Here is a 24369-nt window from a genome sequence, read left to right as displayed (position 1 = left end):
ATGAAATAAATTTTATAAAAAGGTTAACTAAGAAATTCAATTTGCTATGAAGAACTTCAAAAGACTTTTTTTGCCCAACACTACAAATTCTGGAGAATTGTGTGAAACAAGAGACAGTAAGCACATCTAAATAGATGTAAATCAAGACAGGCTTTTAACCTTAAATAATTTCTAGGAATACCCAAGTAGGATTATGATATTCTAAGTATTTATGCCCACATACATGAGTTTTAATGACAAAGTAACTCAATATTGACACAGGGATAAGTAGTTTCATTCACAATTTATTGAATTGCAAATTAGATGGTTATGTTAGAGAATATCTCCAAAAATATTTTGGCAGGTTCCTGAATGTCTAAGTGTATGCCAACATTATTGGACTGTTTAAATTATTAGAAGCTAAGAATATGAAGTACTTACCAAGGTTACAATAAAAATATTTTCAAAATACCATATTTGTAATAAATTAGATTTATAGAATTGATAATTCAAAATAAATTAAACCTGAGTTATAAATGCCTCCTACCCTGCCTGCCCCCAGCATACTTAGTTTCTTTTAGACCAGTGTGCCTCAAATGAGCATTCGTATTCCTTGAGGGCTGATTCAGGAAGTCTGTTGTGGGGCCTGAGAGTCCACATTTCTAACAAGCTACAAGGGAAGCTAATGCTGGTCTTTAGACCACCCTCTGAGCAGCAGGGTGACCTAGTACATAGTGAAGACAATTTCTGGCCTAATGGACTATAGGATTTTATAGATTATTCAAAGCTGTAAGATTCTGGAATCAAACATAACCACAAATGATCACAAAAAATAAGTCTTGGAAGAAAATAACGTTTTTGTTAAGTAAGCGCTTAAAGTATACCAAATTGGCAGTGTTTCTATTTGTCTGACAGTGATACTTTTGATACTATATAAATCAGAATGCCAAGTTCTCGTAATTGTAAAAAATAGTTACTATAGATAGCTTGAGGCTCTCTTCCAGTTCATTCAAGTCCAGAAACTTCAAGCCAGTACACTGCAAAACCACTATTAAAAAACCTTTGATTGGTAAACTGTCCATATAAATTACTTGTCAACTCACTTTAAGCTACCCCATCTCCTCCTCCTCTTTCAACAAATAAATGTTTTTTCTTCTGTCTTGTAGCTAAACAGTGTGTAACACCCAATGCCCCTCCCTTTAAAAATCGAACAAAGTTGTCTCCAACCAAAGGACCCAATGCAAAAAGGTTGGCCTCTTTAACACATTCGTAGGTATATGCATCTATTTCCACAGGATTACTCTTACATGTGATTGGCTGGCTTGAGTTGTGGCCCAGGTAACACCCTTGCTCTTTCAGAAAAGACAGATTGGGATGAGAACCTATCAGTACTACTGCTGCAGAGAGCTTAAATATTTTCTTCAATCCAGAGATGCTTTGAAGAATGCATTTCATGTCCGACTTAAAGGAAAGCACGTGGTGCTCAGGAAAACTGGTATAATCAGAAAGAAGATTGGAGTCTGCAGAATATGACTGAGTACACATCATATGATAGACTTTATGGTATTCTGGATAAAGCTTTTTGGGAAGCTGTTTGAAAATTAAGCTTGGGTCAGTTACTCGTCTGCGAAATACATGGATCACGGGAACACTGTTGTTGTAAGCACACAGTACTGCGTCGGCTGCAGTAAGCCCAGAGCCCACGATTAACACTGGGTCCACTCTGCCTCGCAGCTTCCCTTTGCTTATAGCAGCTCCAAATTCAGGCATTGAATGAAACACAAAAGGAAAATCTTCCCCTTCAACTTCCAGATGGGCAGGAGAATCCAGTGTTCCCGTTGCCAGAGCTACATTCTCAGCAAAGAGACAGAAGGGAACGTGGGATCCATCCGCTGTTCGCTGATAACCTCGGACTTCCCAATTTCTCTTGATAAGTTTAGAGTTCTCTATCTGCAAATGCTGCGTCGAAATATTTCTGTCCTGTCCACCATCATCCTCTTGGTCTCTGTAGAGTCTTGATACAGACGTGATGTAAGTATTTTCTCTGAAGTTCTTCTGCAGACCCATGACTTTCACGTAATGTTTATAGTAGCGAGCTATTTCCTCCGGCATAACTCGATCGCCCTTCAGGTTCCTAAAAAAAAAAAAAAAAAAAAAAAAAAAAAAGGAAAAATACCCTATGAAGATAGTACTTTGATAGTTCCCATGAATATTCCTTCTCTGTCTAGTAAGGTATGACATAGATTTTTAATTTTTCTTACCTGTCTTAATTATAAATTATCCTTTAACAAAGAAAGCTTTCTCTAACATTTTTAACTACAGAATTAGTTTTATCAATTGAAGTCCCATGAGGGTGGAGACTGTATTTTAATGCATCTGTTTCCCCGGTGCTCTCTGCATAGAATCTGTTCAGATTAGCTACCTTTATCAATGAATTTATTAAATCAATTAAAATAGGCTATCTCACAACTATAAATAATTCCGTCTATATACTATTCATTCTACATACTGTAATAGATTATAATTATAAAAATAGATTATAACATTGGCATACTGCAGGTCTAAGTCATTCTAACTGTAATATATACAATTCTTAAATATTTATGATTTTGACATGTTATTTTCTAATGACTGAAAATAATTCGTATCAGTCTTCTGAACAAAATCATCTATGTAGATAAAACATATCTGTGCCTTCCTACTGATAGAGGTCTATAAATGCACTGTGTACTTTTATTCAAAAATCATATTCTTTCATTTTCCACTTCCACTTAAAGCAACAGGCATTAGTAACCTTCACTGGGCCCCAGTTAGAGAATAAGTAGCAGTAAAAACATACCAAATCGTTTCACATAATTCATTATAAATTGTAGCTGGAAGAAGTTCATAAAGTTTTTTGGGTTTTTTTTGTTTTTTGAGAGACCTAGCGTGTGTAAGTGTGCTGCATAATTCAGTGGGGGAGGGGCAGATAAAGGTGGGGGCAGAGGAGACAAACCAGGCTCTGCCCGGACAGCAGAGAGCCCACATGTGGTGCTCAAACCCATGAAATGTGAGATCATGACCTAACCCAAAGGCGGACATTTACCTGAGCCACCCAGGTGCCCCTAAAAGTTTTTCTTCTTAAAAATTAATAAGATAATTAAGATTTAGAATATATTAACTCACTTTTCACAGAAACCCTATGTAGTAGTTACTATTATAATCTCCATTTTATAAACTAGGAAATTAATGGCCAGTTTAAGTTATGTGACTATGGTCACATTAGCAAGGAGAAAGTCAGGATTTAAACCCTGACAATCTCTCAAGGTCTCCTAGCAACACTTCAAAGGCAGGAAGTAAAGCCAATATTTAATTACAAGATTCTTCTTCACATATTACTTCAATATACAATGTGCCCAATGTAGAAGGATGAATACTTCTGGCATGTAAATTAAAGCTCCCCCGCCCCTTTTTAAATGTTTTAATTTATTTTTCAGAGAGGCAGAAAGGTGTGCAAGTGGGGGAAGGGCAGAGAGGGAGGCAGAGGATCCAAAGTAGGCTCTGCACTGACAGCCGAGAGCCCGATGAGCAGCTCAGCCTCACAAACCTCAAGATCATGACCTGAGTGGAAGTTGGATGCTTAACTGACTGAGTCACCCAGGCTCCCCAAGGCTTCTTCCCCTTTTTTACCCATATCATAAAGGAACAATGTTGAGCAATTTCACTTGCTTGCTTATGAAAAAAAAAAAAATCAAGAAATTGCAATTTGCTTATTTTGCTACTTTTCATTCAAACCCATATAAAACCCCTTTCTAAAAAATCCAAAAGCGGGACACCTGGCTAGCTCAGTCAGAAGAACATGTGCCTCTTGATCCTGGGGTCATGAGTTTGAGCCCCACGTTGAATGCTGAGATTAAATAGTAAACTTTACCAAAAAAGTCCCAAAAGGAATATTTGAAAGGTTTAATCTGAATGGCCCATGTTGGTCTGAATTTGTTCTCCTTAAATCTCAAATTAAAGATAATTTCCATAGATTAAGATGGTTTCTATCTAGCAGGAAGTCAGGCACTCCAATGTTTACAACCCTGCAAATGTTAAGTAACTTCCTGCTTTACTTTGTTTCTGTGAGCAAATTAGGTTTCTCTGTATTATTTAATACTACTATCCTTGGGGCACCTGGGTGGCTCAGTCGGTTAAGCCTCCGACTTCGGCTCAGGTCAGATCTCACGTTCATGGGTTCGAGCCCCGTGTCAGGCTCTGTGCTGACAGCTAGCTCAGGGCCTGGAGCCTGCTTCCGGTTCTGTGTCTCCTCTCTCTACCCCTCCCCCTCTCATGCTCTGTCTCTCTCTGTATCAAAAATAAATAAAACATTTAAAAAAAATACTACTATCCTTGAAAACAAGGCTTCTCATATTATTTCTTTTTAAATTTTGGGTTCTCTTCCTCCAAATAAAATTGTATCATTCCAAGGAGAGATTTATTTACTTTTATTTGCATGTTTCTTATTACATATTTACCTTGATAGTGGCCAACAGTGTAGCCAATCACGTCATAGATTCTGGCTTATTCCATCATTCTAAATTATTAAGCATATACACTCTTCTACTCTGAAAGTCAAACACTGTAGGTATGTATACAGGATATATCCATACACAAAGGTGTATATCCACTGATAAGAATAAGTAAGTGTAGAAAGGATTCGGGGGTGGATGAGAAACTAAAAAGAGTGGTTTAACAGGAGAGTGGGATAAATACGTAATTAACAAGTCAAAGAAACCCAATCTGTAGACAAGTCTTTACCTGTGTGTGCTGAATATCTAAATGGAAACTAGCTCATGATCACTGGCTATGAAGAAGTTTCACTTGAAAGACACATAAGTTTATATTATTCTAAGACAAGATCATAAATATTTTGGAATCTGCCAATGGACTTTCCCATTGTACATCAAAGAATTCTAACAGTTTGATCTTTACCTTCGTTTGCTAGATACCCAATCTTTAAACTTAAGTCCAGGTAGCTCCATCCAATTTCCAAAGCTGATTGTCAACATGGAACCTTCCATATTCTATTTGAATAAAAAATGCACAAACATATTTAAGCAATAACATGGATTTTTAAAAAACCAAACCCATTTTCACTCACTCATTGAGAATGGCTGAGAGCTGAAAGAAGTCTTAAATGGCTGTGTAAATTATAAACACTTTTATCATTTTGTAGTATTTATATTCCTTCTTTCATAAAGTTATACATTTATAAAACAAGTTTATAATACTGCCAGATGCCTATACAATGTTGATAGCTTTGGCCTATAATAATCAATATGATTCAGATAGGATATAAAATATCATGTTAGAGGAAAGCAGTACTTTTACTTTTTAAACAAAGAAAGTTAATTTAACACTTTAGATTTCTATCCATTTTAACAGATTTTTTCTTCATTTTATTTAATTAATTTACTTATTTACTGAGAGAGAGAAAGAAAGAATGAGTGGAGGAAAAGCAGAGAGAAAGTGAGACAGAATCCCAAGCAGACTCCATTCTGCCAACACAGAGCCTAATGTTGGGCTCAAACCCACAGACTGGGAGATCATGACCTGAGCCCAAACCAAGAGTTGGATGCTTAACTGACTTAGCCCATCCAGGTACCCCTAACAAAATTTTTTTTTAACTTTTCTTGTGTTTTATTTATTTTTGAGAGACAGTGAGAGACAGCACGAGCAGGGGAGGGCCAGAGAGAGAGGGAAGTATAGAATCCGAAGCAGGCTCCAGGCTCTGAGCTAGCTGTCAGCACAGAGCCCGACGTGGGGCTCAAACCCACAAACTGTGAGACCATGGCCTGAGCTGAAGTCAGACGCTCAACCAACTGAGCCACCCAGGCGCTCCCCCCAACAGCTTTTAAAAAACTGGGCCGCAAAACAGCCTTTCCCTCTCAATTATAACGGCGAAGTCTAAGCTGGCTCGGATACAGCAGCATCTCTTTCTAAAACGAAGAAAGTAAGCAGTGGCTACCTGATTAAGAACAGACTCGCATCTGAGGCTAAGGCTGCCTTAAAGAAGTGGGCTCTTCAAATTCCCTTGCCCCACTTACTTCTGCTTTGCTCACTTCAAAGCCACGAGCCCAAGGGCCAACAGCACCGGTCCCAACGACCTCCATGACATCTCTCAACCACTTCTTTTAGAATATGGCTTTTTCTTAACTTTTCTTGTTCTGTTTCTAAATAATCCAGTTATTGGGAATGGTAATTATTATTGTTGTTATTGACTAACATTTCCAAGCTTACTATGTGTGGAGCCTTATGAAGCCAGTTATCTATGACAGGGTTTGGTCACCAGCGGGGGAGAATGCAGCAAGCTGCCGCTGCTCTGAGGCCAGCTGGGCCTGATACTAGGATCACAACCAAGAAGATGGAAAACATCAGAATTTACTATATACAGAAGTTATCTGGAGCCATAACTGTCTTATCTAGAACTCAAAACCCTTAGGGCACGAACAGTCCAGTTCGGTCAGCAATCTCAACTCGATTCCCACTGCACCAGTTCTTCTCGTTAGCGGAGAGCCCTAGTCCCTGATCTCTTTTCTCGCAATCTGCCTGGTCGTCCCTTGTGTGATCTAACTGCCATGAACGCCTGCTGTCGGGACACTGTGGTATATTAAGAGAGGCAAACCTGAGGAAGCATGCAGAAAGAAGAGAAGAATGTTTTTTAGAGGACACAAATGGGCTGTGAGGAGTGTAAAATTTTCTAAGGAAATGTCTAAGACTGTTCCTGGGCGGCTCAGTTGGTTGAGTGTCCCACATAATGTTCGCTCAGTCATGATCTCACAGTTCGTGGGCTGAGCCCCACATTGTGCTCTAGACTGAGAGTACACGGAGCCTGTTTGGACTTCTCCCTGTCCCTCTCTCTCTGCCCTTCCCCCACTCATACCCATTCTCTTGCTCTCTCAAAAATAAGTATCTTTAAAAAAGGAAGGGAGAATATTCTAGACTGGATAAAGACATTATGTGACAGTTAATAAAGAACAGGTGTATCTTTCAAGGAATTAAAAAGAGTTCAGCCTTATGCAGGAAAGTATTAATTCAACAGGTTTGGGCTGCTTAAACCCTGCACAGTTACTCAGAAAGGTCTACCTTTAGGACTGGCTTTTGGCTGCCTCCTGAGACAAACCCTGAGTTCTTGGAATATTCTACCTGATGAGTGATTTTCTGTAGGCCAGAGGCCTTGGGCCATGCTGTATCAATATGATTGGAGGTTTATCCTAACAATGAGATTTATGGTAAACACCAGTGTTTGCTCTGAGAGGCAGAGGAATCAGTCACTGTGAGATCAGTCAAGTGGGTACTGCTTTTCTACAAAAACTCCTGGACACCAAAGTGTGGGTGAGCATACCTGATTGGCAACTCTTTGCAAATGTCACAAATCATTGTTGGGAGACTTAAATGCATCCCCATGCAACTCGAGTGAAAATGAACACTTAGAAATGGGAGCTTGTTTTTTCCTGGACTACATCCCATGAACTTTTCCTCTTCAAGGACTCCTATGAATCCTAGTGAATCTAGAGCCTGAGGGTGAAACTGGACCCCCTAGCGAAAGTAGGAAGCCTTTCCAATAATTTGGGTCCAAGATGATGATGGCCAGTACAGCAAAATTACAATTATAATGGGGGAAAAAGTCAGGTAGATGGACTTACAATATGTTTACAAAGTATATGAAGAAGATATGATCATTGGTTTGGAGTGCGAGTTGAGGAAAGAACAAGCAAGAAAGGTTTCTTGCTTGAGTAACTACATTACAGGGCTATTCCATAAGGAAATTAAGAACTCTGATGTAAAGATGATTAGTTATTTAGGCATGTTGAGTTTGAGAACACCAGGAAATAATCAGGGGAAGAAGGCAACTATGTGAATATGTAAGAGTAAACAGTCTGGGGTAGGAATCCTGAGTTGGGAATCACTCAACATTCATATGCAAAACACTCGAGTACATGAGGCAAGCCAGTGAGAAAGAAGAATCTTAAGAGGTGACCTTGGCCTGGGACAGAGTTTACACAAGAGTCCCCTAAGGTAACTGAAAAAAAGAGGAAACAGGAAAAAAAAACAAAAAAACAAAAAAACAAGGAGATGAAAGGTTCAGAGAATCTAAGAGGGATATCCATACTGTCAAATGTTGCAGAGGTCAGGAAAGATAAATTCTCAAACTGTGAAACTGAGCAAATCAAAGAAGTTACTGACTTTCAAAAAGAGGCTCCAGGTGAAAATGCAGTGACAGAAGCTACAGTCAAGTGAGTGAAAGAATAGGAGGCAAAGGCACAGAAATAAAGGATAGGTAACTATTTCAAGAAGTTGGCTCTTAAGTGAAGGATACAGATAAGCTGGCACATAAAAACTTCATCATCATTATTTTTTAGAGAGAGAGGTGGAGGGCATGAGCAGGGAAGGGCGGGGAGAGAGAGAATCTCAAGCAGGCTCCACACTCAGCAGTCTGATGTGGGGCTCAATCCCATGATCCTGGGATCATGCCCTGAGCAGAAATCAAGAATCAGACACGGCCAACTGAGCCACCCAGGCACTCCACATAAATTTTTTTTTTAAATGCTTATTTTTGAGAGAGAGAATCAGCATGTGGATGGGGGAAGGCAGAGAGATAGGGAGACACAGAATCCGAAGCAGGCTCCAGGGTCTGAGCTATCAGCACAGAGCTGAAGCTGGACTTGAATTCATTAACTGTGAGTTCATGACCTGAGCTGAGTCGGACGCTTAACTGAGTAAGCCACTCAGGCACCCCTAAAAACTTTTCAATAAAGGAGAATAATTTTAGTATATTCATATACTGAAGAACAGAAGCCAGCAGAGAAACTCAAGATACAATGTCTCCGGAGAAGACAGGGATTGAAGATACAGCCGAAGGGTTAGCCTCAGAGAGGCTTCAGTTAAGAGGCTACAGTGATGCTATTCCCCACATAAGAGGGGATAGGAAACAAGGAGGTTCCATGAATGCAGATAACTGCAGGTTTCAGCGCAAAATTATGTAAATTCAATCCTGATGGATTCTCTTTTCTAAGAACCAAGAGTATTTCTAAATAGGAAGGTGAAAAAAGCAATAGAGGTTTGAGAAGAACATTTAATAAGTAAATATCAAAGGATTACCAAATAGTGTTCAGGACCCAACTGCGGTTGGAGAATACTTTTCACAGGTGTACAACTTTTTTTCTGACATGCTTAATAGCTAAGTATAGGAAAAGATAAAGTAGACAGTTATATAAATATCTTTTTTGGCCAAGCCCGAGTAACAGAATTAAGGAGAATGGTTAAATCAATAGACTATAGAACCTAAGCTGGGTAGGTAAGGAGGTTAAGATCAGATCTTCAAATGCGTTGTGTTGGAAGATTAGATATAGTATGAACTGGGTAATGGAGCTGGAAGAATAAAAAGGTGTGAAGAGGCGTGGAAGAGGAGATCACGGAGAATGAAGAGAGTAAGAGACAAAGAAGTTAGGATGTTGCTTCTAGGTCATATATGTAAAGAAAGTTATTCAAGGTGACAACAAAATTTGGGAGGTAATGAAAAACCAGATCTGTTGTTTAAGCCACTCAGTTTATGTTATTTCATTATAGCAGCCCAAGCAGATTAATACTTCTTTGTTTTTACATTTTTCATTTAGAGCTTGAAAATGTAGGAAAATAAGGGGTATTGGTATGAAATGCTTTGTAAGATTTTGTCAAGTCTAACATGAATTTAAAGCTTTTTACTGTGCTAAACATTGTTGAAGTATTTTCTACATAATTCTCATAAAATAGTATAGAGAAGCTTATTCTAAGACTGTACTGGTAATCAAATTTGGCTGAACTTCTTTTAACCCCTATTTTATTGAACAGCATTAAATTCTCAGATACATGTGGTAAACATATTTGATGTTATACTGTTTCAGAATTCAAACAGTCTTATCAAGATGACAAACATATAACTCACACGGACTAAAATGCTAAGAAAAATATACTCACATGCCAAGCTCCACCAGGTGGACCTTTACCAAGAACTAAGTGAGGGATGTAATGATGCTGTTCTAATTTCCAATGCAGAACGGATGGATAATCATACCCGAAGTCAGCATCTGGATGAAGAAGCGTGTCGAAAAGTACCGCAACGGGGTTGGACGATCGGCCCTCAAGGCCCTCAGATAGATATTCTAAGTCCTGAAGGAATTTTTTTTAAAAACGGAAAAAAAAGAGGCAGATAAAGTTTGAAGGAAAATACAAAAACCAAACTAAAACTAAAACTACCCAGCTATTATAATAGTGAAAGTCATGATTCAAATCCAGCACTTCTCAGAGTGCTGCTACAGAATACACCTTGAGACCTTAATAGAGGCTATGGTCAAATGAATAGAAGATGGGATTGCAACAGAGTTCATCAGATCCTTTTACTGCAAAACCTGAAGATGCACTTAATATGCTAACATGCCTTAATATGTCGCCTGTAACATTCCAGTAACAAAAAGCAGTACTTCCCAAACTTTTAAAGTACCTATTAAAACTCACATAATAGTTTGGGAAATTCTGCTTTAATCAAAGGAAAATAAACAGAAGTAACTTGGCAGAATATATTTACAAATTGAAAATAAAAGTGATAGAAAATGTTATCTAGAAGAAAGGATTTTCAATTAAGAAATACAATGCACCTAGGTAGCTCAGTTGGTTAAGCGTACAACTTCAGCTTGGGTCATGATCTTGCAGTTTCTGAGTTTGAGCCCCTCATGGGGCTCTGTGATGACAGCTCAGAGCTTGGAGACTGCTTCGGATTCTGTGTCTCACTCTCTGCCCCTCTCCTCCCCGCCCCCCCAACAACATAAACAGTGAAAACAATTTTTTAATAAAAATAAAAAAAATACAATTCTTATAAAAGTACACTAACCTTTCTATTAAAAAAAGGCAAAAGCACTAACATGTAAGAAATAATACCTGATCAACAATGGAAAGGTGTCTTCCTTCTTCTAATTTACTATGTAAGATCGTGTTTGGATGTACCGCTTCTGATGATAAGTATGGTCTATAGCCTGATAACATGTAAGAAAGGCAGATTCCTGAGGGTCCATTTCCTATTTAAGGGAAAAAAAAAAAAAGGTGGAGAGAGGTGCATCATGTGTCTTACTACTCTTATTCTTTGGCCTTTGTCCCACCCAGATGGATTTTTCTCCCTCACCAATTTGTCTTCCTTCTCTAAACTCTTAAAATCAAGTATTCATAAGATACTGACTTTTGTGTTCTCTCCTGTTTTCTCGTGGGAGTCTCATCTACTTGAACCCTTAAATCTCTAGACTACTGACTCCCAAATTAGGCCTGCTGGCTGACCTCTTCCCCTAAAATATATCCCACATTTCTGTATGCTACTTCTTCACTCCACCTGGTTGAATCACTAATAACTTAGTCACAATGTGTTCAAAAGCATATTCATGAGTTCCTTGCTTTGGGTTCCCTTTCCTTTAAATCCCATCCCCTATCAAAGTCTGGTGCTAACAAGTTCCTAGGTTAATCAGGTCCTGATTCTAAATCTATTTAGTCACTATATCCAATCAGCTATTTTTGTAGGTGTCACTCTTATAATCTAAGATAAAAAAGTCTCTTGATTCTTCCTAAGATACACACTCCTATTCCAAAGCCCTTTGACATTCTATGTTCAGATGAACTTTGATAATACACAGTCCTCATCATGCTACCCTCTTCATTTGGAAGACCCTTGCTTTTGACTACCCAGTGCTCACCACATTCTGTTCTCAACCACCTTTCCAGACTGATCTCCTAATACTGTCTTTCTATATTTTTATTTGCTTAAGCTAAAACTAAACTAGACTTTTTTGTGTGTGTTTAACCCTGGTGAACTACCTCCATTTCTGTGGTTCCTTTAGTCTGGATTTCCACTTGTCTATTATCTCCATCTACCAAAAAATTGATCCAACTAGGATAACTGCCAGCCATCAGGAGGAAAATTCTGTTCCATCCCTAATGTTTTACCACAAATAAAACAAACTCAAAGATATAAATATGAAAAGTAAAATCATTAAGAATTACAAAATGTAGGCTAATTCTTCTACTTATAATGCTGAAGCCTTTAAGCATGACACAAAACTCAAAAGACAAAGTAAACCATTGGACTTCATAAAAATTAAAAACAAGCAAGAGTGGAAGTTAAGATCTGAGGCAAAGAGCTAATTTCCTTTCATAAAAACCAAAGAGATAGAACTAAGGTAGTATCAAATGGTAATATCAATACAAATGATCGATACAGAAGAAGTATTTAACAATATCCAATACTTATTCATGATAAAAATAAAAAACCTCAGCAAGGTCAAATACAGGGATACTTTCCTCAACTTGATAAAGGGTACAGTAAATCTACACCTAACATATTTAATGGTGAAAAACTAGATGCTTTTCCCCCTCTAAGATCAAGAGTAAGACAAGGCTGTTTGTTCTCATCATTCCTACTCAATACACACCATGACAGACTTCCTAGTTACTGTAATAAAAGGAAAGACAGACGGGAAAGAAAAATTGTTCATAAATGCCACGATTATCTATGTAGAAAATCCCAAAGAACTGACCAAAGAACTCCTATAACAATGAGATTCCAAGATATAAGGTTAATATACAAAAGTCAATTTCTTTCCTATATACCAGCAACAAACAAGTGGCATTTAAGAATACACACACACACACACACACACACACACACACACACACACACACACACGGGTATAAATATCTTAAGATATATTTTAAGTGTATATATATGGGCACAAAGAAAACCAGAAAACTTTGACCAAAGAGCCCGAAGATGATCTAAATAGATGTTCATGAATAAAAAGATTTAATACTGTTAAGATGTTAGCTCTTCTCAAATTGATCTACAGAGTCAATGCAATCCACATAAAAATCCCAGCAAGTTACTTTGTGGACACTGACAAACTAATTCTAAAGTTTACATGGAAGAGCTCCTGAATGGCTCAGTTGAGTGTCTTTGGCTCAGGTCATGATCTCACAGTTCATGAGTTCGAGCCCTGTTTTGGGCTCTGTGTGGGCAGCTCAGAGCCTAGAGCCTGCTTTGGATTACCCATCTCCCTCCCTCTCTGCCCCTTCCCCTGCGCACGTGCACGCATGCACTCTCTCTCTCAAAAGTAAATAAACATTAAAAATAAAAAATTTAAAGTTTCAATGGAAAGATGAAAGACTCAAAATAGCAAACACAATACTGAAGAAGAAAGTCAGGACCAACACAATCCAAACTCAAGTATTACCATAAAACTAAAGTCAACAAAACAGTGTGCAAATTACAAAAGAGGAGACAAATCAATAGAACAGGTCAGAGATAGATCCTCATAATAGAATCAACTTATTTTTGACAAAGGAACAAAGGCAAGCCAATGGAGAGAGGATAGTCTTTTAAACAAATGGTACTATAACAACTGGACATCCACATGCAAAAATCTTAATCTAGATAGTAGCCTTGTATCTTTTACAAAAATTAACTCAAAATAGATCAGAGGACTAAATATAAAGCATAAAATTATAAAGCTTCTAGAAGATAAAAAAAAATCTAGGTGACCCCAGGTTTGGTAGTAAAAGAAAAAAATTGATAAATACGACTTCATTAAAATTTAAAATTTCTGCTCTGCAAAAGACATTCTTAAGGGAATGAAAAGGTAAGTCACAGACTGGGAGAAAATATTTGCAAAACGTGTTTAATAATGTACTTGGTTCTAACATGTACCAAGAACTACTGAATCTCAACCATAAGAAAGTAAACAACCCATATCAATTAATAAGTACACAAAAGATCTGAACAGACATTTCAAAGACAAACAGGTGACAAATAAGCATATGAAAAGATGCTCATCAAGTATGACCACAGCACTGCAAATTAAAACAATGAAGTACCATTATACACCTATCAGAATGGCTAAAATCCAAACCATAGACCAGACCAAATGCTGACAAGGACTTAAAGGAAAGGGAACTCTCATTCATAGTTGTTAGGAATGCAAAATGATACAGTAGCCACTTTGAAGGACAGTTTCTTTTCTTTTCTTTTCTTTTTTTCACGCATGCAAAAGCAAAGGGCTTTATTACGGGCTTAGGCTCGCCAGGCCTAAACTTGGGATCACCGCGTGGTGGATCCATGCTGAGAGGCCCCCCCCACCCCCGCCCAAACAAAGGTGGGGCAGGGCTTTTATGAGTTTGGGAAGGGGGAGTTACAGGGTTACAGGATACTGTGACATAGGTACAGTGATCCAATCATTATTATACAATATTATTGACAGCAGGTTTATCCAATTACAACATTTAGAGTGTTAACCAATTACAGAGTGGACCCAGGACCCAGGACCCTCACGTAGGGTGTGACTAGCCTTAAGCAGTAAGTGATTACCTATAGCTTCTATTTCTAGGCCAGCCCTTAGGAATGTTAAAGGTATTACAAGGGTGGTCCCTCTCGCTTTGGGCAATGTGTGCCCTTCTGTTGTCTACTGATTAGAGTCAGTTTGGTGCAGACCTGCGACCTTACATTCCCCTGTCTTGTAACTGACCCAATCCTGGGTCAGCTGAGTTACCATTGTACCCCTAAAGGCTGGCATAGCCCTCCTCGGTGTAAGGGGAACTTCTTACCCTGTAAAGGGCATAGGGGAGGAGAGTTTACAGTTTCTTAAAAAGCTAAACGGAGACCTGCGTCCTAACAGGTTCGAGCCCTGCGTCAGCCTCTGTGCTGACAGCTCAGAGCCCAGAGCCTGTTTCGGATTCTGTGTCTCCGCTCTCTGCCCTTCTCATTCCCTGCTCATGCTCTCTGTCCCTCTTCCTCTTAAAAAGTAAACATTAAAGAGTTTAAAAAAATAAATTAAAAAAAAAAGCTAAACGTAGTCTTATGATATGAGCCAATAAGCACTCTTAGGTATTTACCCAAATGAGTTGAAAACTTAATGGCTATGCAAACACCTGCACATCCACGTTTATAGCAGCTTTACTCATAATTGTAGAAAAACGGCAAAAATGTCCTTCAATAAGTACATACATAAAAAGAAGCATCCATACCATGGAAAAAAAGAAATGAGCTATCCCCCCACGAAAAGACCTGGAGGAATCTTTAATATATACTGTTAAGCGAAAGATACCCGTCTGAGAAAGCTCCATACTGTACAATTCCATGGATATGGTAGTCTAGATAAATCAAAACTACACAGACAGTAAAAGATCAGTGGTTGCCAGGGGTTGAGGGTTGAGGAAAAGGACAAATAGGTGGATCACAGAAGAATTTTAGGGCAGTGAAACTATTTTGCAAGATACTACAACCGGATACGTGAGGATATGTGACATTATACACTCAGCAAAATCCACAGAACTGTACAACAGAGTGAACCCTAATGTAAGCTACAGATTTTAGTTAATAATAACATATAACAGAGTTTCATCAATGATAACAAATACACCACACCAATAATGATACTGATAATAGGAGAAACTGGAGGTAGCAGAAGGGGAATATATAAGAACTCTCTGTACCTTCTACTCAATTTTCATGTGGACCTAAATAGCTCTAAAAAAAAAAAAAAACCCTATTAAAATAAATATTTAACAAATGTAAAATAGTGGGAGTTAGGATTTGAGGCAAAGAGCTAAGTTCCTTAAATCAAAAAGAAAAAGCACTCAACAGGCAGAGGCAATAAATACAGGCAGTTCAGAGAGAAAGAATTACGTAGGTAGAATGCTTCCTCAGTCCCAGAGATGTTCCCATCCTAACCCCAAGAACCTGAGAGTGCTGCCGGACACAGTGACAAGAGGTGGGGAGAATACCCTGGATCATAAAGGTGGACCGCATCTCACTAGACAGGTCCTTACAGAGACCCTCTCCCAGCCCTGGTGAGGGGGCAAGGTGATGAGAGAACCGGCACTGCTGGCTTTGATCTGGGGAAGAGGTCCAGGAGCCCAGAAACGAAGAGTAGCCTCTAGAAACTGGAAAAGGCAAGGAAACTTTCTACCCCAGGGACTGCAGAAAGGAATGTGGTCCTACAGATATCTTGATTTTAGCCCAGTGAAACGGGTGTTGGACTTCTGACCTATGGAACAGTGAGATAATAGATTTATGTTGTTTAAAGCCACTAGGTTTGTGGGAATTTGACAGCAACAGAAAACCCACGTATTAAGGAAATGAGGTCTTCTTCTGGGCTCTGGCCGAGTACTACTGCCAACCGGAAGAGTTCTAGAGACTAGGTTAAGCTGCTCACGGGCTAGCTGAAGCAAAACACGAAGGGCCTGTTTCGAGGGAAGGAGGTGGACAGGTACAGATGATGATACTTTTTCCTTCTCTGACACTCCCACAGCCCATTTGAAAAAAAAAAAAAGGTGGGGTTTCTTTACTCATGCCAATATGAAGGAAAATCCTGGGCTGAGGATTGGACAAAAGTGACAAAATGGAACATGAGGCATGGCCTCCGAGGTAACCTGGATGCAAGCTACTACTGACGCCGCCATCTCTGCCATCTCCCCGAGAGAAATCTAGGATAGAATGATCCTGCTTTCCTCCTTTCCTTGCTTCCTTCCCCGCATCGCCCATATACTAGTCAGAGGACAGGACTTTTCTCTCCTTCCAGCTAGCTTTGGAAACAGGCAATCAAAGAAACTAACGAAGCTATATGCCATCAAGGTGCATTATGCCCCATAATTCTTTCCTGCAGGCTGGCTTCACACTGCAGGACTTGTCTGACCAGGTAAGTCTGAATATTAGATGCAAGATATACATGACAGGTACTTAAACACATGCAATTAAACTATATCATAAGAACTTCTATAATTTTTATGTAATTAGGTCTTATTAATAGCTTTATTTTTAGTATCTTATAAAACTATCTGTTGAGGTGGTACAAAGGACATAACGCTAATGGTTATGGTAAAGGTCATTATGAACATTACTGAAAAATGCTGTAACTTTCATTTCTAACTGAGAACGGTTACTAGCTTGCTAAGTCACTCTTCTGAGTTGCCCTGACCGCATCTACCATGCAATAGAGGGCTGTAAGGCATGATCCAACAATGCACACAGAGTGCTCAGCATAGGGCTCTAATAATATTGGCTATTGTCGCTGCCGTGAGGCTATCATAATTAACACAACTGATACAGTATTATAACATAATAGAGTAATATCAGTCTTTCAACAATGTTACATTCTAACACAGAATCTAGTATCAGATAAACCTATTGCACTCTCCAAAGATCTGGTTACTAGTTACTTAAGCATATAAAAAAACCTAGTGAATATTTTTCAATATAATCCTAAGAACCTGTGCCAGGTAACTATGCATATACAGTAGTAATAAGGACCATAATTTTAAGAGATAAAATTCAGTAACTTACCTATTACTACCACAGGCAAAGTCACTGATGAATCTTCAAGTAAAGAAGTTTCTTCAACTAATGGCATAGCTTTAACTTTTTGCCCCAAATTATTACCAAAGTATTGCACTAAGGAATTAAAAATCTCTCCTTCGGTTTCAGTGTCACTGTAGTTTCTTTAAAAACAAACAAACATGGAACAAAAACAAAATAAGAAATATAGTCAACATAACCTTTGTAAAAGCCTGTCTTTATTCAGATTTAGCCATAAAATATTCAACAGTCCCATAAAGGAGAAAAGGAAATCTGTTTTGAAAAAAATTATTTTTTAATTTTTTTTTTTTTTTTTTTTTTTGAGAGACGGGGAGAGACAGCATGAGTAGGGGAGGGTCCTAGAGAGATGGAGACACAGAATCCAAAACAGGCTCCAGACTCTGAGCTAGGTGTCAGCACAGAATCCGACACGGGACTTGAATCCACAAACTATGAGATCATGACCTGAGCTGAAGCCGGATGCTTAACTGACTGAGCCACCCACACGCCCCGAAAGGAATTCTTTCAAATCAGTAGCTTAGCTTGTATGTCACCCTGTACCACTGTTTAAGTCAGAAATCCTAAATGGCTGCTAAGGTCTCTGTTACCAGCAGGCAAGTCCTACACAAACTCTAAATAAGATGCCATCTTTAAAGACCAAAGAAACAGCACTGTATTGGGGATTTTTATAATTCTCTGAGATTTCCTTGGAATGGCTAGCTTCTCTTTTAGTTTTTTCTCATTGATAAAAAGATACATGCACTAGAGGTGGTATATTTAGAATAAAGGAAGAGTTCGTTTTTATTCATTATAAATTGTACATTTTGGTAAAAGAAAGTAGTTTATACATCGTATTAATTCTTAAATAGATACTGTAATATGGAAAAATCTTACAATTTTTTAAATGTTTGTGGGGGGGGGACAGAGAGAAAAGGAGATAATCCAAAGCAGGCTCCAGGCTCTGAGCTTTCAGCACAGAGCCCAACACGGGGCTTAAACCCATGGAACCATGAGATCATGACCTGAGCTGAAGTCAGACATTCAACCAACTGAGCCACCAGACACCTCAAAATATAAGATCTTAGTGTTGATTTCCAATCTACCTTCTTCCCTAGTTACCTCCCTAGAAACTACTTTTAACATTCTGGCATGCTCATGCAATAAATGTAATATCCTCCAAACACAGTAAATGTTCTGCATCATACTAGTGATTACTTCAGAATAGAATCCCAAAATTATTTTTCATCTTCATATAGTCAGCAAAAGGCATATATCTGGGAATGTTCAACTGAGCACCAACTATGGGTGAGTGTGCTTATTACTATTCCCAAAATGATAAACATGAGATGAGTCATTTATTTCAGAGGACTCACAGATTCTGGAGAAGAATGGTAAGTGAAGTGAATGAGGCAGAGACCAAAATTCCTGCCAATGTCCCAATCTCCCTAGGCCAGAGCAGGGTTCTTCAGGATCCACTGACAGCTTTCCTGAAGGTATAGCCTCCACCCCGAATCCCTGGACTCCCCTAAGGATACATGCCTCTTTGAGCTAGAATAGACACTCTCGGAACATGGTTACTAGGGACAGCCCCTCCTCACATTGAAGGCTGCTCCTGGAAAGGGTCTTATATTCAATCTATCCCTTTCAGATCATTCCAACTACTTCTCTGATCAGATCCAGGTTACTCGCTGTCTGGCCTGCTTCTACTTGTCAACTGAATTCAACATAAGGACATTATATTCACGCCTGTTTCTCATATTTCTCTGAGATGTGTGCCAAGGACAGGTTCCCTAGCTCATTTTGGAGGCTTCTAACCGAGGCTCATTTGGATACCCAGGCCTGATTAATATCATTGTGGTGACTGTAAAGGCCACAATTCTGTTTCAGAAGATGCACACCTCACCTTCAGTCTCTTCCAGCTTTCCCTATCTCAAAGACTACTGTTCCCACTAGTGTTATTTATATATATATAATCTGGGAAATTTTAAAAAATGATACTCTTTCTGTTAAAGAGAAGTCTCCTTCAAACCTTTAAGATCGCCTCCTTTAAAGGAATACAATTTGGGGGCACCTGGGTAGCCCATCATCTAAGTATCCAACTCTTGATTTCTGCACAGGTCATGATCTCATAGTTCATGAGATCAAGCCCCATGTCAGGCTCTGCACTGACAGCATGGAGCCTGCTTGTAATTCTCTCACTCTCCCTCTGCCCCTCAAATATGCTCTCTCTCTCTAAATAAACAAACTTCAAAGTGGGCAACTCAGGGTTATTAGTATAATCAAAAATTTTTACACTCACCACTACTAATTCTAGAAGAACTTTATCACTCTAAAAGTAATAAATCGAGTTAATAATAGTAAACAAGTTAATAGTAGATAAACTGCTGCACCCATTAAAACTCAGTCCCCATTCTTACCTCCCCCTAGCTACTGGTAACCATTAACCTACTTTCAGTCTTGTTGGGATTTGTCTATTCTGCAAATTTTATATAAATGGAACCTCTCATACATTATGTGGCCTTTTGTGTCTGGTTTCTTCCACTCAGTATGTTTTCAAGGTTCACCCGTGGTGTAGGATGTATTGGTACTTCATCCTTTTTCACAGCTAAGTAACATTCCACTATATAGACAGAACATATTTTGTCCATTCATGAGATGACAAACATTTGAGTTGTTTCCACTTTTTGGTTATGCAAATAATACTGTTAATATTCACATATAAATTTCTGTGTGGACAAATGTTTTCATTTATCTTGTGAATACATGCAATGGCTAGATCATAAACTGTTTAACATCTTAAGGAACTGTCAAACTATTTTCTAAAGTGGCTGCATCATTTTACAATCCCACCAGCAACGTAAGAGGGTTCCAGCTTTTCCACATGCACAACAACACTTTTCTTTAGCTATCCTCATTGGTGTGAAGAGGCATCTCATTGCAGTTGACTTCTATTTCCTTAATGACTAACAATGTTAAGCACCTTTTCATTTACTTACTGGCCATTTGTATTATCTTCTTTGTAGAGATATTCCATTTTTTGCCCACTTTCCAATTTGGCTTTTTATTGTTGAGGTTTTGTTTTTTTCTTTACTCGTTTTAAAGTTTATTTATTTTGAGAGAGAGACAGCACAAGCAGCATAGTAGGGGCAGAGAAAAGAGAGAGAGTCCCAAGCAGGCTCTGTCAGCACCGAGCCTGAAGCGGGCTCAAACTCACTGGCCATGGGATCATGACCTGAGTTGAAGGCAGATGCTTAACCCACTGAGCCACCCAGGAGCTCCAACTGTTGAGCTTTAAAAATCCTTTCCATGTGTGGAGCACAAGTCTCTTTTCAAATAGATGATGTGCAAATATATTCTCCCATTCTGGGTTTGTCTTTCACTTTCTTTGTTTCCTTATGAATCACAGAAGTTTCGATTTTTGATCAAGTCCAATTTACTTCGTCATTTGCTACCATGCTCTTGGTGTCCAAGGAACCACTGCCTGACTAATTCAAGATCACCAAGATGGGCTCCTATTTTCTGGAAGTTTTGTATTCCTAGTTATTATGGTTAGGTCTTTCATCCATTCCGAGTTAACTTTCTTCTACACATGAGGTGTGAGGTAAGAGTTCAACTCCACTCTTTTGCTTGTGGATATCCATTTGTCCTGAAACCATCTGTTGAAGAGACTGGGATTTCCCCTTTGTCTCATGATCCCATAGAAAACCAACTGATCATAAATGTAAGGGTTTCTGAACTCTTAATTCTATGCCACTGATCTGTTTATCTTTATGTAAACGCCATACTATCTTGCTTACTGTTTCTCCGTATTAAGTTCTGAAATTAGAAAGTAGTAATTCTCCAACTTTGTTCTTTTTCAAGTTGTCTTCGCTCTTCTGAGTTCCTTGTAATTCCATATGAATTTTAGTATCTGCTTATCTTTGGGGAAAAAAAAGGCAGCCAGGATTTCGATAGGTTTGCACTAAATTTATAGATCAATTTGAGGATTACCACCATCTTAATTAAGAATGCTAAGCTTTTCAATCCATGAACATGGGATACCTTCTTTAGTTCTTCTCGATGTTTTGTAGTTTTCAGTATACAAGTGTTACAACTTATTCCTAAGTATTTCATTCCTTCTGATGTTAGTATAAATGGAATTTTTTCTTAATTTGTCAGACTGTTCATCACTACTGTGTATAGAAAAAGGAGTGATTTTTTTATGTTGATCTTATATTCTCCAATGCTGCTTAATTCATTTATTAGGTCTAGTATGTTTCGTGGGCCTCAAACAATTTAACTGGTCTCTTCCAAGAGTCTAGTACATGAAATAGAGCCAAAACTTTAGCTTATCTAAATTCTGTGTATAGTGTAAGTAATTTGTTCTGATTTTCTACTGGTCGTTAGTACAATTTGCATGTATGTAATATGTATATATCTATAATATTGGCATGAACTATATGTAATAAACTTGCATAGTATTTAATACAGATTAACAATATGAAAAATTGAATCAAGAGAAACAAAAATCAAAAGTATGGTTCACTGGTTTTAGATAAAGCAATGATAAAACAAAGGCCTACTGGTAAGTATTCTTGCTAAAAAATTCAGTTATAGTTTAGTTTTATAATATATGCATAATATACCACAGGTCTATCAACATTTTCAGTTTCTAGAGATATCCAATTTGATGAATGTTGTATTTTAAACAAGTATTTATTCTGAGTAATAAAAAAAATCTACACTTCCTGGGTGGCTCGGTTAAGAATCAGGTCATGATCTCATGATTGTCAAGTTCGAGCCCCACATCAGGCTCTGCGCTTGCAGTACAAAGCCTGCTTGGAATTCTCTCTCTCCTCTTCTGCCCCTCCCCTGCTTACTCTCTGTGCCTCCCTCCCACCCCATGCTCTTACTCTTTCAACAGAAATATTTTTTTTAAATTATTTGATATTTAAGAAGATTTTAGAGGCCTTCCATCTTTTGTTTTTGAAATATTATAGGTCAGTCTCTAAACAAATTTAAGAGGATGACACAGGCATAAAACTTGGGTAGCAAAAAGACTTTTGTTACATCTAGCAATACTTCTTTAAATGACCAAACTAAAAATGAAATGCTTTATTATCTGAATTTTTATAGTCTTTGGAAACATTATCCTAAACTGTTACCAAATTTATACTATTATATAAAAAAAAAGTTCTAAAGTCACAAATGAAGTCAGTCGCACTATTCATCTTCCAAAACAGTAAGTATGGAATAGTTAGACAGTTGGGAAGTCAGTGGACAGTTCTCACAACACCTGTTCCTTTCAAATACTGCATTAGATCCAAAATACAGAAGTTGTCACAACCTATTTAAAATATGTTAATAAAATCGCTCAAAAAAATGGCATGAGTAAATTATAAACGTCTTCCTAAAGAAGCTGTCTTAAAGCTTTTACTTTTTAAATTTAAGATACAATACAGCTGTTTTTTTTACAATGGGTATACGATTTATTAATCATAATGTTCACCTTTTAGCTAGCAAATCTTCCTCTCAATCTTCAAGACCAAAACATACCAAGTACTTCTCCAAATTTCTGTACAAAGAGGTAAGTATATGGTATCCACAACCCAGCATTAAATGGATACGAATCCCAACCTGTGCCCTTAGAGTTCAACTGTACCAAAAGTGATCAAAAGGCTTTTTTGAACAGCATTTTTTCTGAAAGGCATTAAATTTCTCAGGGGCTTCAGTTTAACAAGTTTTCACTAGAGGAATGGGTTTTCTAAAACTCTCCAAAGTGGATCAGATTCTCTCAAACCAATGTCTGTCAAGCAGTCAACAAACAAATTTGGCTAGAACCCAAAATTCAACAGTTTATTACATACAACAAAATTTTTAAATAGCCAGAATTTAGAAATTCCTACAGAACTCACTGACTGAGAAGTTGGGCAAGCCTGGACTATTACTCTCTATTAAAGGAGTTCTGAACCTTCTCTATGCCTTACGCTAATTTGCAACTTGGTGAAACCTCCAAACCTCTTCTTTGAATAATATTATTAAATACATAAAAGATACATAGAATATATAACGAAGCCAGTTACACTAAAATAGTTACAAAAAGCAAACTTGTAACAAGTTTATGTGCACTCCTCTGTTAAACAAGCATAGTGGTGTGCAATTACTGTAATTTTGAAAAAATACAGTATTCCTAGATATCTACAACTGTGAAATGAAAATATTTGTGCGTTCTACCCCTGACAAGGTCACAAATACCATGTTGCTTGTTGCTTATATTCATAGTTGAAGGCTATTCGATTTTGGTTGAAGTTGTTAGGGAAAGCATCAGTTGTACCTTTCTTTACATCCTACTTCATGGCCATTTGAATTCTACCCATGAACTCCAATTTTAAAACTCTTGATATGAGTTTCACATTTTAATAGAAAAATTTTATACAGCATTATTCTAGCACATTCATAGACACCAAACCAAGGTGCTTTACTAGTCTTTGCTACACCTAACATTTCTTCACCACGGGGCTAAAGCCAGTTTCGAGTGTCTTTGGTCTTTCTCTAAGTGACTTAAGTACTGGCCAGCAGTGCCAGCTAGATCTATGACATATATACTCACTTTAATTTTAAAATGCATTAACCTCATCACCCTACAACCTTTGCCATCATGTGAATCTAGAATCACCACCTATTTCAAATTTCTACAATGCATAGCTCACAACGACAAATATCTTAAAACAAACTTAGCATCTACTGGGAACTAGATCATTAAAATTAAAATAGGTCCCTACCTCCCTTCAACACAGTAACTTACTACATTATAAACAAACATATGTGTGTGTAACACACAGTAAAGGTGGGGTAGGGATGAACCTTCGCAACCTTCCCTAAAACTCTGCACCACTCAGAAGTCTCAGGTCGCTGTAACCGACTCACTCCGGGCCTAGCCGGTTTCGAAGTCTCACGACTGGTACAGTCCAGGGAAAGGAAAAGGGGACAACAGAAGAGTCGCCCCGGCGCAAGGAGCCCCCAAGCAC

The 24369-nt window shown here is 38.2% G+C and overlaps 1 protein-coding gene across 1 annotated transcript in view; it reads right to left on the bottom strand.

Moving 5' to 3' along the window:
- Positions 1-264: 264 nt before the first annotated feature.
- OSGIN2 (oxidative stress induced growth inhibitor family member 2) overlaps positions 265-24369 on the bottom strand; it is a 24640-nt gene continuing 535 nt past the window's right edge. Inside the window, exons 2-6 of the mRNA XM_029923749.1 lie at positions 17351-17505; positions 10915-11051; positions 9958-10149; positions 4933-5024; positions 265-2113 (exon numbers count right to left, since the gene is read on the bottom strand). Coding sequence (XP_029779609.1) covers positions 1084-2113; positions 4933-5024; positions 9958-10149; positions 10915-11051; positions 17351-17417 — 1518 coding nt within the window. The 5' untranslated portion in view covers positions 17418-17505 and the 3' untranslated portion in view covers positions 265-1083. The remainder of the gene's footprint in view (positions 2114-4932; positions 5025-9957; positions 10150-10914; positions 11052-17350; positions 17506-24369) is intronic.

The sequence above is a fragment of the Suricata suricatta genome, chromosome 15, assembly GCF_006229205.1.
Source record: "Suricata suricatta isolate VVHF042 chromosome 15, meerkat_22Aug2017_6uvM2_HiC, whole genome shotgun sequence".
NCBI classification, from domain to species: domain Eukaryota; kingdom Metazoa; phylum Chordata; class Mammalia; order Carnivora; family Herpestidae; genus Suricata; species Suricata suricatta.
This window is presented reverse-complemented; position numbering and strand designations above follow the sequence as displayed.